The 14313-nt window shown below is 36.1% G+C and overlaps 1 protein-coding gene across 7 annotated transcripts in view; it reads left to right on the forward strand.

Moving 5' to 3' along the window:
* RPS6KC1 (ribosomal protein S6 kinase C1) overlaps positions 1 to 14313 on the forward strand; it is a 229085-nt gene that overhangs the window by 176494 nt on the left and 38278 nt on the right. For 6 of the 7 annotated variants that reach the window (XM_082471434.1, XM_082471433.1, XM_082471435.1 and 3 more), the window contains 2 exons: positions 1556 to 3151; positions 3423 to 3512. In XM_082471434.1, coding sequence (XP_082327560.1) covers positions 1556 to 3151; positions 3423 to 3512 — 1686 coding nt within the window. The remainder of the gene's footprint in view (positions 1 to 1555; positions 3152 to 3422; positions 3513 to 14313) is intronic. The other variant, XM_082471439.1, reaches the window with a different exon arrangement.

Below are 14313 nucleotides of genomic sequence, written 5' to 3' on the forward strand. Positions count from 1 at the left end.
TGAGCAGCTCATCCAGGTTGAATTAGCCTAAGAATGAATGCAACTTTTCTTAGAACTTTACTAGGTATTGTTCCTTGCTGATCACTGGAATTTTACAGCTATAGATAGTGTCTCCTTTGTGATAGCGTATCCCATTCTGATAAGTTATGATTTGAGTTAACAAGCATTGAGTGAATGCCTATCATGTCCTGCACACTGTATAGGCAGTAGATATATAAAGATGAAAAAGACTTAGTCCTGTCCTCACAGTAGGACAGTTGAACAATATACATCATTTTATTTGGACTGCATACAAGAACCCCAGCTTCAGGGCAGGCATTACTGTTAGTGTGCCACAATGGAGGTATTTGTGATAAGAGGAATGTGGTTATTGTTGTCAAAAGAATCAAAAAAGATGGAATCGATGCATAGCTTCTTTTGTGTGTGAGTGAGTGAATTTCAAAGCCATATATGAATCTTTAAACTTTAGTTTGAATATGGAGAAATATGAGATACTGAGTATAATCTAGTGATGACAGAAAGTTAGCTAAGAAGAAGCAAGAGGGAAGTTAAACACCACAATGTTCTATACCACTAACTATTATCAAAATGGGATAAGATTGTTAACTAGATCACTGATAGAAGAAGATGTCTGAGTATCCTAGGATTAATATTATGCAGTTACCCTTTATAGCATTAGTCTATGCTGGGCACAGTATTGGGCGCTTTATGTATTTATTGAGTTCCTCTAAATGAAATGAAATGCCAAGGAGAGAAAGATATTTTGGATGCTTCCACTGACCTTTTTACACATATAATTGACTGCCAGTGATTATTTCCCCTAAGATTTAGTCCTCCTTGGTATATGATGTTTAATAATGACATTTAAAAATGTGCTGGAAAAAATTGCTTTCTCCTTATTAGTACAGGGTTTCATTTTTGATGTATTATTTCCTATTTTGGGGAGCAATAGTTATGTCTTTACAAAGTATGCTCCCACAATTACTGTTTTTAAGATTTCTGAATCAAATTTAATTATTCTTATTTTTTTTTTTTGTAATACTATTTCTAGTCAGTAGAGCTTCAGTGGCCATGCTTGAAAAAATTATTAATAAACAGAGCAGAACATAGACGTTTCTAAAGTAAATTATGTTTAACTTTAAAGTAGAATTTTAGCTGTGAAATTTCATATTAGTATTTGTTATAACCAATTTCTCTTCAAAGGAAGAAATAGGTTGTCATTTTAAAAATAATTGATATTAGGAGATACGCTTGAAACTGTACTCACCAGTCAGCAATAATAAGAAAGCATTTTATTTAGTTATTTAGTTTCTTTTTTTAATTGCAAAAATTTTATTTAGACTCTTTGTTGTCGTGAATCCCAAATCCAAGCTCGCCTATTCTTCAAGAAGGCATTTTATTAAATTGCTTCTTACAACATACTTGACATTAATGGGTATCATTGACTTGCTTTTGATTGATTATTAGAATACTTTTTGTTTTTCTAATGGCTTCAATAAATAACCATTAATTTGGTGTTCTTAATTTTTTTTTTTTTGGTTATGCTTATTCACAGGTGGCAAACTCTGGTCATATATCAGTAAGTTTCTAAACAGAAGTCCTGAAGAAAGCTTTGACATCGAAGCAGTGAAAAAATCTTCACTTGCTAAAGTTCAGCTGCAACAGCCAACATCTAGTCCTCAGGACAGCAGCAGCTTTGAATCCAGAGAAAGTGATGGTGGAGCCATGCTTAAAGTTCTGCCTTTGAAGACCAGTCTTACTCCAAGCTCTCAAGATGATAGCAACCAAGATGATGATGGGCAAGACAGCTCTCCAAAATGGCCAGATTCTGGCTCAAGTTCAGAAGAAGAATGTACTACTAGTTATTTAACATTATGCAATGAATATGGGCAAGAAAAGATTGAACCAGGGTCTTTGAATGAGGAGCCTTTCATAAAGACTGAAAGGAATGATGTTGATACCAAAGCTATAGAAAACTTCCCAGCCCACCTTGCTGCTGACAGTGAGAGCCCCAGCACACAGCTGACAGCCCACGAGCTGAAGTTCTTTCCTGAGGATGATGGCCTGGAAGCAGTTAGTTCTCCAAGAACATCAGATTCCCTCAGTAGATCTAAAAACAGCCCCATGGAATTCTTTAGAATAGATAGTAAGGATAGCACTAGTGAACTCTTAGGACTTGATTTTGGAGAAAAATTGTATAGTCTAAAGTCAGAACCTTTGAAACCATTCTTCACTCTTTCTGATGGAGACAGCACTTCCAGGAGTTTTAGTACTAGTGAAAGCAAGGTAGAGTTTATAGCTCATGACACCATTAGCAGGGGCTCAGATGACTCAGTCCCGGTTATTTCTTTTAAAGATGCTGCTTTTGATGATGTCAGTGGTACTGATGAAGGAAGGCCTGATCTTCTTGTAAATCTGCCTGGTGAATTGGAGCCAATGAAAGATGGTGCAGCAATGGGACCTACTAAGTTCACACAGACTAATATAGGCATAATAGAAAGTAAACTGTTGGAAACCCCTGATGTTTTATGCCTCAGGCTTAGTACTGAACAGTGCCAAGCACGTGAAGAAAAAGGCACAGAGGAACTGAGTGATCCCTGTGGGCCTAAATCCCATAGTATCACAGAGAAACACTACGCACAGGGAGATCTTGGGATGTTATTTGTAGCAGCTGATGATCATAGTAATGCGGGAGACATGTCTTTGTTACACAGTTCAGATCCTAAGTTTCAAGGACTTAGCTTGGTTGCATCGGCAGTAACAACAAACAACGCAAAAGAAAGCTTATTCCATATTTCTGACCCACTCTCAGGTGCTAATGAATATAACGTAAATACAGACACTTTAAAAACTGAAGAAGTATTGCTGTTTACAGATCAAACTGATGATTTGGCTAAAGAGGAGCCGACTGTATTTCAGAGAGACTCTGAGACTAAGGCAGAGAGTGGGTTAGCACTAGAAGGAGACAAGGAAATACATCAGATTTTTGAGGACCTTGATAAAAAATTAGCACTAAACTCCAGGTTTTACATCCCAGAGGGCTGTATTCAAAGATGGGCAGCTGAAATGGTGGTAGCCCTTGATGCTTTACATAGAGAGGGAATTGTGTGCCGCGATTTGAACCCAAACAACATCTTATTGAATGATAGAGGTCAGGAACTTTTGCAAATGCATTTCTTTTTATTCGCTGTTGCTTCCAATTAACTGAGTAGGCGTTTTATCTTGTAATTAGTATCTTCATTTCCTGTCTAGAGCTTCATTATCAGTGCAGCAAATTCACCCCCAGTAATAGCTTCTAGTACTTAATGATGCCATTATTCTTAATGATACTGTTTTTAGCTACAAAAGGAGTAATTACAGTTCACTTCTGCAGAAAATGGAAGAGAAAAATGTTTTGATTTCTCCTGTCGTTTTGTTTTTAGGACACATTCAGCTAACGTATTTTAGCAGGTGGAGTGAGGTTGAAGATTCCTGTGACAGCGATGCCATAGAGAGAATGTACTGTGCCCCAGGTTAGAGCAATCTCCTAAAATGTTTCACTTGGAAAAGTAGTTTGGCAGCTCTCATTTCTTTATTGAAGTTGTATTTTCACTAGCAGTTGACAATATGTTGGATTTGGTTATCTCTTTAACCCTTTACAAAAGATAATTTGGGGGATAAAATCATTATATAATCCATAGTATATGTGTGTATGTATATTTGTTAGTATATGATGTTAAATGGGTTTATACTTCTCTTAGAACTGGCCATGAATTCGTAGAAATGTCAACTTCTTAGTGTTTAAAAGGACCTTTAAGTATCCTCTTTAATTGGATGATTTTTTTTTTTAATTTTAGAATTTTATTTTTTTATACAGCAGGTTCTTATTAGTTATCCATTTTATACATATTAGTGTATACATGTCAATCCCAGTCTCCCAATTCATCACACCACCACCCCCGCCACTTTCCCCCCTTGGTGTCCATATGTTTGTTCTCTACATCTGTGTCTCTACTTCTGCCCTGCAAACCGGTTCATCTGTACCATTTTTCTAGAGTCCACATATATGCGTTAATATACAATATTTGTTTTTCTCTTTCTGACTTACTTCACTCTGTATGACAGTCTCTAGATCCATCCACGTCTCTACAAATGATCCAATTTCGTTCCTTTTTATGGCTGAGTAATATTCCATTGTATATATGTACCACATCTTCTTTATCCATTCATAGTCACAGAGGACTGTCTACTTATTTATTTATTTATTTATTTATTTAATTTTTGGCTGAGTTGGGTCTTTGTTGCTGTGCTCAGGCTTTCTCTAGTTGCGGCGAGCGGGGGCTACTGTTCGTTGTGCTGCGCGGGCTTCTCATTGTGGTGGCTTCTCTTGTTGCGGGGCACGGGCTCTAGGCACATGGGCTTCAGTAATTGTGGTGCACAGGCTCAGTAGTTGTGGCACACGGGCTTAGTTGCTCCACGGCATGTGGGATCTTCCCAGACCAGGGCTGGAACCCCTGTCCCCTGCATTGGCAGGCAGATTCTCAACCACTGCGCCACCAGGGAAGCCCAGTAAATGGATGATTTTTAAGATGTGAGAGGTAGATGGCTAAAAGAGTAAAATTCCTAAGGCTAAAAATGGATAAAATTTGAAATAAAAAAAAAATGCAATGTTGTGACTTCAGTGATGCGCCATCCTGGCATTTTAGAGCAGATTTTAAAGAGTTCTTTCCATATTTGAGAAATTTTAGGAAGCATATTCTTCTTGTTTAGAAATAACCAAATATTTGACACAACAGGTTTCTCTTACTTTTACTGTATTGTCTTTGTTTTTTAAATTAGAGATTTATTTCTGGGGGTGTTAGATCCTTTGCTGATACTTATAGGTCTCTTAAGCATATGAATTGGATTTTAGTTAGTTTCTGTCTGTCATCAGTGCAGATGGGGCTGTGTTTGAATCCAAAGTTTGTTCACCTTTTGCCTAGCATTCAGCCTCTTTGAATGGCCAAAGTTGCTTCACTTGTCACCCTCTGGCTTTCAGAGGAGGTTCAAGCTGATTGTATTGACATGATACGCTTAGTTGTTGATTAATACAGTATTTAATGCTTACTAGCAAACCAGCGTTATTATTGATGCTAACATTGTTTCCCTGCATAATGGGAAATGATTATAATTAGGATGCAAAGAGCTATATTGTTTTTAGTTACAATTTTCATTGTTAAGAATTATTTCTGTATTGAGAAATAGCACAGTTTTTCAATCTGCAAAGCAAATATACTAAAACTATTTTCTGAAAACAATGATTTAGATTTTCTTCTTACTGTTATACTCTTTTCTTTCCTCTTTCGTCCCCCAAATTAGGATTGTTTGATTTTATTTCTTCCTAGGGGTGATAGAGCATGCCTACATTTTTTTCTTTCTCAAATAGATAATATTATGCTGGCTTTTGAAATCTTATTAGTATGATTTAGTTAATGGGATAACAAAAAAATTTCATAGTGAAATCACTTTATTATGGTTATTTGGTTTATGTTTTAACAGACCCTTCCCCTTTCTAATTTGATTATAAATAACACTTTAGGTACCAATGTATGTAAATAAGTATATGTTAATTATAATAAATTTCAGGGTTTTAGGATCAAAATTAAATCTGGGAGTTCTTTTAAGTAAAACCTGTTAAATCCTGAAGTCAAGTGCAGTATAAACCTCACATCAAAACCAAATGTTTATGGGGCAGTTTAATGTTTATAACTGACTCTTTTTTTTCCTATTTTTCTTCTTAGTTTCTTGTTGAAAACTATCTGTAAGGTTGTACTTTGGCTTTCTAGCAGATTATTTTTCTTCAAACTATAGGCATGTTCACTTTAACGTTCATAGCATGTTGACCTCCTGAGAATTTTAATATATGTGGAATAAAACCATACTACATACATCAGCAAATACATACTTTCAACTTTGTGTGCTGAAATACAGTTTTGTGTACTGAATTTAATAGCGATCAGTTTGCAAGTTCTAATTTTTAAGCCTTTTCCCAGAAATCACAATTCTCATAGTTTACCAGCAGGTGGCAGTCTACCATTAATGGATTTTTGCTGTCATCATCCAGGTTGTCCTTCACTAACGTTTGCAAAAAGCTGTAGTCTGAAGAAGGGCTTTGTTTTAATTATTTGCATAAAAGAATTGTACTTTCAAGCTTTGTGAGTTACGAAAGTGTTCTAGTATTATGGCATACATTGAACAATGTGGGAAGTCTCTCCATTCCTTGGGCCTATTAATTTGTTTTATCAACAGTATAAAACTCAATCAGTAATGACCTTAATTGAAAAGTGATGCTGGTGTTCTAATTTAGATGGTCTTAAACCTAGAGTTGCAGAACTCAGTTAAGTGTGTGTACTCCTGCCCATTGCTTATAATGCAAAGGGAATTGGAACAAAAATTTGTGAATTACTGTTTGTTTCAAAACTGAATAGCAGTGCTACTGATAAAAATAAAAGTAGACTTTGCTCTTCTTCTCAAGGGGGTGGGTGCAATGATAAGAAGCTAATGTTTCAATGCTTTAAAATCACAAATCAATGAACACACGGGGACATAGAGTACTAAGTCATCTTTTGATCTGTCCTTTGCAATACTGAGGGTTGAAGTAATTCTCCTCCCACATCCCCTTGCCCTCCTGTTTCCCAACTCTAACCTTAGTATTTTTGTCCAAGTAACTGTTAAGCAGCTGATGTTTGGTTAGAAAGTAAAGTTGTCACAAGATTATGATGAGAACGATTCACTTCTGTTTGAACAGCATGCAACCTCTACCCCTACCACGCCTCCCTCCTGGGAATCCTTATCACACATTTGTCCTAAAAACATTATCCACCTGCCCTGTACTTTATAATATCAGCAGTGTATCTTTTTATCTTGTGGATGATGTGCCTTTATATTTTGAGAAAATTTTCCAGTAACAGATTCGATTTACATGGACAGAAACTTGAGCAAATGCCAAACTAGCAGGGGGGCCATTATTCTGCTCTATAAATAAGTTTAAAAAAGAAAACACACACACAGAAACCTGTGAATCAACATGTTTTGGTCTAATTGAGGGGAAAAGCAAGATAGATAAATTTTGAAATGCAAATGATCACCTTCTGTTATTTAAGTGTAGTTTCTGCCAACTTTGCGATCTTAGATTTTAAAAGTCATAGTCATTTCAACGATGTATACTACCAAGGATGTCCGATGTTCACAAGTTTCTACAGTGAAATGAAGAACTTTTTAAAAAAAAGTTGCCACTTTTTTATATTAAGGAAAATAAATCCAACAACAAAAAGACAAAAACCATGGAGCTTTTTCTCTGTCTACATCTGTGAAAAAGCCAGCAAATAAATGGCTGCAGCTGCAGACTCATCAAGAGGGTCTTGAGAATACGAATTCACTGATCAAACCCAGCCCTGTTTTCAAAGTAGAAGCCGTTCCTTTTAGGTTCACTTTGTATCCTTAGGTTATCTAGGATGAGTCTCTAGAAAGGTTTTATTTTAAATAAACATCATTCATGGTAAATGGGTCCCTTTCATACCACAGAAACACAGAACGGAGTTCAGGAAAGAAAGAGCAAAGAAATAGTCCCCAAAGTGGGAATAGATTGTATAGCATGACGATATAAATATAACACTGTCTAGTTTCCATATGAGGAGAGTTTTAGATATTTTATTAAGAGGTGTTTAGACAGATTCTTCTGTTTTTTTGTTATGAGAGATTATAGAATAATCTGGAGAATTATAGAATAACTGGAGTTAATTGGTTATTCTTCTCCAGAGGACTTCCTTGTAGTTACTCTGATTTTACTTCAATTTGTATATACACACAAACACACATGTATTTAGAAGATTTAATGTGCTTTATCATTGGAACTATTAATTTATCATAATATAGAATAAATTTTTTGTTATAGTATTTTAAGTATAAAGGAAAAATAAAATGTCAAGAAAGTATTTATTTTTTCTTTTACCAGTATTTTTTTCTTAGCAGTCTCGTCTCTCATCATAAAAAAGCAGCTAGAAAATAGAACTTATTAAGCACATAAAACACAAAAGACTGGATTTGAAAGTTTAATATGCAATCTAAGACAAGTGAATAAAATTGTTTATATGTTAGTTATTATGCTAACATAATCACTTAAGTTTCCCATTCTAGTCTTAACAAGTTGATATAGTATCCTAGGAATGTGTCCTTCACCTTTAGTTTCCACCCGATTATGAGCCTTTATAAATGCTTGAAATTTACATTGATATTTCTCATTGAATACTTTTCACACTTGAGAATTTATAGGTGAATATGTGTGTAAATTGAAGAAGTCCAAAGTGCTTTTTACCGCAGCCCAATCTCCACGCTCCCAGATGTCAAATGACAGCTTTGCTTCCTCTCTTAGGCGATTTCACACTTGGAAACAGCTCACAGCTGACGGTGAAAAGTGAAACATAGAAAAATCATGCTGATAACTGTCTGCAAAATTCAGTTTTAGAGCATAACATTTATTTACTACTACTCTTTGCTCTTCTAGCCTGACTTTATCAAATAATCCATGAATATATTTTTGGGGCATAGTCTCCCCTGCCTTTCTTCATACGCGTGCTTTACACACGATTAGTTGCTTTTTAAGCGTGGTGCTCTGTGTGATAGTTATGTATTTGATAATTAGATCTAGGACTCAGACCATGGATGGTTTAAAAATACCATGAGGTCGTCGTAGGTTTAAGATTTAGAATGTTACGATGAAATTGAGAATTACCAAAACTCAATATTTTTCTAACATCAGCCATTAACTCATTGCATGACATTGGGCAAGTTATTTAAGACTTTTTAGGCCTTAATTTACCAGTAGTAAAATAGATTTTTAAGAACTTTTTTCTTAACATTTTATTTTGAAAAATTTCAAACATACAGAAAAGTCGGAAGAATTGTACACCCATATTTACCCATCACCTAGATTCTGCAGTTAACATCCTATAATATTTGCTTTATCATATATCTATCCGAAACAGATTTGTTGAATATTAAGAAGGTCACAGATGTCAAAATTCAAGTCCATCTTATTAAGGGCAAGAACTTTTCTGCCGAGAAATAAATACTGATTTCCTGTCTAACATCAGTAAGGTTAAAAAAATTATTTCACTTGGAGGACTTTCTCAGTATTCTCTTTTTACTCGTTTATAGTTTGTACATAAAGTATATAATATGGAAATGAGGAATTTATGGAAACTATTTTCATTTGCAGGAAAAAAGCCAAGACAACTTTTGAGTAGGGTGAAATTTAAATGCCAAGATTTTTAACAAACAAAGCTGTTTAAAAGAAGAAAGAATCATTTAGATCTGAGAATTTCTGGGTCCTGGGTAACTTCACCATGCGTGAGGAATCTAATTTTAGGCATGTGAAGTTGTTAGAGAAAGCAAATGAATATAGATGTATATTTTGAAATAATAATGTTATCACCAGGAAATATGGCTACATCCCTGGTTCAGTCTCCCCCCCACCCACCCCCGCCAAAGGAGAAGGAAGAAAAAGGCAAGAGGGAGCTATAGAAATAATTTTAAAAGAGTAAAATATTTGTGGTTAATATTTAAACGTTATGTTTCAAACAGGAACTGTTTTGTTTGATTTACCCTTAAGCAAAACTTCAACAGTAGCTCCCATGTACATAGTAAATGTTTTAATGTTTTCCTCGAATGATTAGCAAGTACTTTTAATCTTTTGCCTTTAGTTCCTAATGTTATATAACTAACTCTATGTCTTCTTTGAGAGAGCCAGTATCTTTTCAAGTTTGACATAGAATAGCGGAAATTTTACACTGAGGAAAATTCCCTGCTGCGCTCCACCACTGTATACTGATGAAGCTTGTGCCATGAGTATATTAGGCTAAGCAAAAAGAGGTTCAAGTCAAGTCTTAACTTTGTCCAGAAGGGCAAGACCCTTCTGATGGAAAGAAGATTAAAGGGTTCCTTTATACATGTTTGAGGGTCTGAAACCTTGGGATCCATCCCTAGGTAGGGTATATCCTGGAGTCCTCACAAACCCCCTAAAAATGGGCCAGTCACCTTCACCTCTGCATTAAGGTCACTCCATATTGAAATAGACCCATTCTGAAACCATACTTCTCATCAGGCCAGAATGTGATTTGTCTCTAGTGGTGAGAATGAGACAGAGTAATAGCAGAGTATTCAGTCCTTGTTATTTGGCACCTTAGTGAATAACACATTAATTCCTCTCAAGGGAAGAAATTCTTGAGCTGTTAGAACTAGAGAATTGATAAGGGTGAAAGAATTGATACTGTATTTCACCCCTCCTGTATAAAAACAATATCTCTGTACATTTCCTAGTACTACCTGGTATTGGGGAATAGGGGGTTTACTTCAAGCTTTAGATTGTTAAAAGGAAGTTAATTTTAACTTCTTATTTACTCTACATCTTTTTCTTTATGATCCTGGACAAATTTCTTTTTTAGAAGAGGAACACAACATTAGATACTTACTGTTTTAAGTAAGAGCTGCAGTGTAATGCTTCTTAATTTTAAGGTCTAAATGGATTTTTGGCAACTGTTCACTTAATTGGTCTCACCACCATATTATTATAAAGAAGGAAGTGAACTATCTTTTACCTGTGATATTTAACAAAGAAGATGTAATGCTGAGTTCAACATTATGTACCAGAACTATTGGCTAGCTACTTTGACCAAATCATCAGTTTTTATACCATGTAGAATCTTGTCAGTTTGAATCTCCAGGAAGTAACCAGGGCTGACTCCTTCTAAACAATTATTTATAAATACTTCCTTCAAATAAATGTTTAAAAATGCTAAGGTTTTAAAAAATTGGTGATAAAGCAAATAGAATTCCTGAAGCTCCGTTAATAGCAGTGCATGTAGCTCTGCCTGCCTAACACAGCAACAGAGCAGCGGGGAGAGAGAGAAAACTGCTCCTGTCATTTTCACAATTTTCAGTTAGCCTTTTTCTCATCAATCAACTGTAATGGCTTTGGTTGGGTAACACTGTGACACCCGATGGCTATTCAGAATGGAGTTGTGATATGATCAATGGAAAATGGAGCATGCTATTGGTTTTTTTCCTACCAGAAACGCAGGGTGAGAGTAAGCAAGATTGTATAGAGCTCAGAATTATAATCAGTCAACCAGAAGTCATATGGTAGTTAGCTGTTTCTTAGTTTATCTCACAAGAAAACTGTATAGTAATGATACCTATAAACTTCCTCGAACAAGTAATTTTTGGCTCTGGAATGCTGAATCTAGTTAAGTCAAGGATCTTTGACCCAAGTTGTGCAGATAATTGCAGGAAAGCTCAGAACATGGTTGCCAGGTCACCACGACAACAAGGAATTAAAAGCTGGGTAGTGGGAGAAGCAGAATTTTGTTAAACCTCGCCTGAATTAGTACTTACGTTCATGTCTCCGCAGTACAACCCAAGGCCCCGGGTTTCATATAATTCGATTACCTGAAAACCAACTGAATTAGTCATGTGGTGGCGGCAGGAAGCAAACCTAGAGACTGGGATGAGCCAAGAAGGCAGGCGTGTGAAAGGGGGGCAGCACCGCCTCTCCCCCATCACCGTGGGGGGCGTGCGCAGGAGCGCTGAGCCCCAGCTGCTGCAGGTTCTCCCCTCTGGAGAGTGCTTGCCCCTGTTGCTGGTCTTCCCTGATAGCACTCTCATGAGTTAGAGCAATGTGATACCAGCAGCTTTTAAACAGTTCATATTCTCTACTCGACCAATAAGGCATTTGAATCTTCGATTGAGTACGATGCTGAAGGACTTTATGGAATGTGGAACAGATAACTGGGCAGCCAGCATTTTCTGAAATGTAAATAGAACTATATGAATATAAATATAAAATAAGAAAAAAGGAGCAAAATGCCCATTTGAAAGGATGGGCTAGGAAATGCAGATTCCAGGCTCTAGAGTTACTCAGATGTTATCGCCAGCTTACCCACTTGGAGCACATTTCATGTAATTGTGTGTCTAGATTCCTTCCATTGAACAGGGACAGGGGAAACCTTGATTTATCTCCCAGTCCTGTCTTCTTCCTCCTCCCAGGGCTTTCCAGCTTCTTTTCTTTACTACAGGCCATCCGTGCCAGGACAGACTGTAGCAGTCATTGTGCTCTGCAGAGGGGAGCCCTGGAAGGTGTCCACTCGACCACCCCATTTGAAGCCACCATCATCTCTTGCCTGGACTCCTGCAGTCCTCAGCTGACTGACCTCCATTCTTGCGTTTCATCCAGCAGCCAGAGTATGCTTTAGATAATGTTGAAAACTTTCTGGCCTACCACATGTAAAGGTGCAGAAGGACTTGATGTAGATCTCTGTGCTCAATAGACTTAAAGAAAATGCATGTGATGAGGCCTTTGGAGGTGTTTTGGTTGCACCGTGCTACAAAACACAAGATGGAGATAGTTGTTCAACAAACATTTATTAAGTGCCTTCTGTGTGCCAGGTACTATGCCTAGGAGCTAGAAATAAGACATAATTGGTTTAATATTGACAGTTCCTTTTGAAGATGTGTATAAAAAGAAGAGACTGTCCGAACAGAAGACATACACAATTGGTTAACTAGGACATTAATAGACTTTATAGGTGAATAGTTATGTTTACAGAATTGTAATTTACTAAGCTAACATAAGATATGCTTAGCTGTCCCTCTTCTCACAGTTTAGTTCCATGTATTGTTGGATATATAAAGAAAAAAGAAATGCTTTCTTCTGTGTTTCTTTCTCTTAGCTCTTTAGTCATCAGCTGTAGTGGAAGACTAATGCTCAACCCCTGCATAGAAAATCTTTATACACAGCAAGAGCTGGTGAGAGAAATTGACTAGAATTTTGTAATTCTAGTCCCTTTCAATTAGCAACAGATGCTGCAGGGAAAGACTGTGTAGGAACACAGGACTAATGTTTGCATGCTCTAGCTAACATGGAATGCTCATTGCAGAAGAAAGACGTTCTTTTACCCTTGGTCCAAGTATGTCACTAATGATAGATCAGATTTAAAAAAAAAAAAAAAACTGTCTAAGGCCATTAATGAAGTCTTGACTCCCCTGGAAGAAAGTTAACAAACTAATTGTAATAGTGTTTTAAATCTTACTGAACACTTACAGAATTTATGGAAGATTTAGACACCACAGTTTTTTTTTCTGATACTATAAAAGTGTATATGGTGCTTAGTTTTAAGGTTTATAAGAATGTGGCTTAATTTTTATATTGTCTTATTCACCAAAGAGCTCTCTTTTATTCTAAAAGCTAATGTATTTTTCTTACTTCTTTTCTTTTTCCTAAAAGAGAGAGTTGGAATCCTTAAGATCAGGTATTTAACATCAAAATTTAAAATATTGTTTTGGAAAAAAAGCCCTGTGCATTTAGAAACTATATTGCCCCCCCCCCCGAAAGTATACTTACTGCTAATTATCATTTTAATGTATTCTATAGGTTTGTGGCTTTAAAATTGTTCCGTCATTCTGATATTTGGATAAAGTGCTCTATCATTTATGTGACTAATTCTTTCAACATCTAAATGTTGGTTTAATTTGACTTATATAAACACATGATTTGCAACAATTGTTGATTTTTCATTGAGTTTTATATGACCTCTTAATAACAGTTCCAGGGTTACTATAACTTTGAAAGTGAAGAGAAATGAGGCATCTAAGATTCTATTTATTTAAAAAAGTATAGTTAAGGAAAAGAGTTTGAGAGAAGTATTTAAATACTTGCTCTAAATTAAAGTAGAAATTCTCTATATGTGAAATTCTCTTCTAAGAAAACTCTGAACTTACTGTATTTCCTATCATATCCTGAAAGGAAGACAGCAACAGTAGAACATACTGCCAGAGGGAGGTCATGGAATCGTCTCTAAAGATCTTTGGAATGGGGATGGGTAGCTATTTGTTGTGATCAGCAGAGGTAAGAAGAAGCATGTGATGACCTGTGTGGGTCTCCCTTAGTGGAGAATCAAGTGATGTCACCAGTCTGAAAATGTGCCTTAACAAATCCATCAAAGAGCTCAATGTAGAATATCATATTCCCTTATTTATCAAGCACCATAACAGTAATGTCTCTTAAAGAAAAGTAAATTCTGGATTTGGGAATTCACAGTTACTTAAAATGCAAGGTGATTCATCTTTTTTTTTCTTTGTTTTTATTTATTTATTTTAACATCTTTATTGGAGTATAATTTTTTACAGTGGTGTGTTAGTTTCTGCTTTATAACAAAGTGAGTCAGCTGTATATATACATATATCCCCATATCTCCTCCCTCTTGCATCTCCCTCCCACCCTCCCTATCCCATCCCTCTAGG

The sequence above is a fragment of the Balaenoptera physalus genome (assembly GCF_965194825.1).
Source record: "Balaenoptera physalus genome assembly, chromosome: 1".
NCBI classification, from domain to species: Eukaryota; Metazoa; Chordata; class Mammalia; order Artiodactyla; family Balaenopteridae; genus Balaenoptera; species Balaenoptera physalus.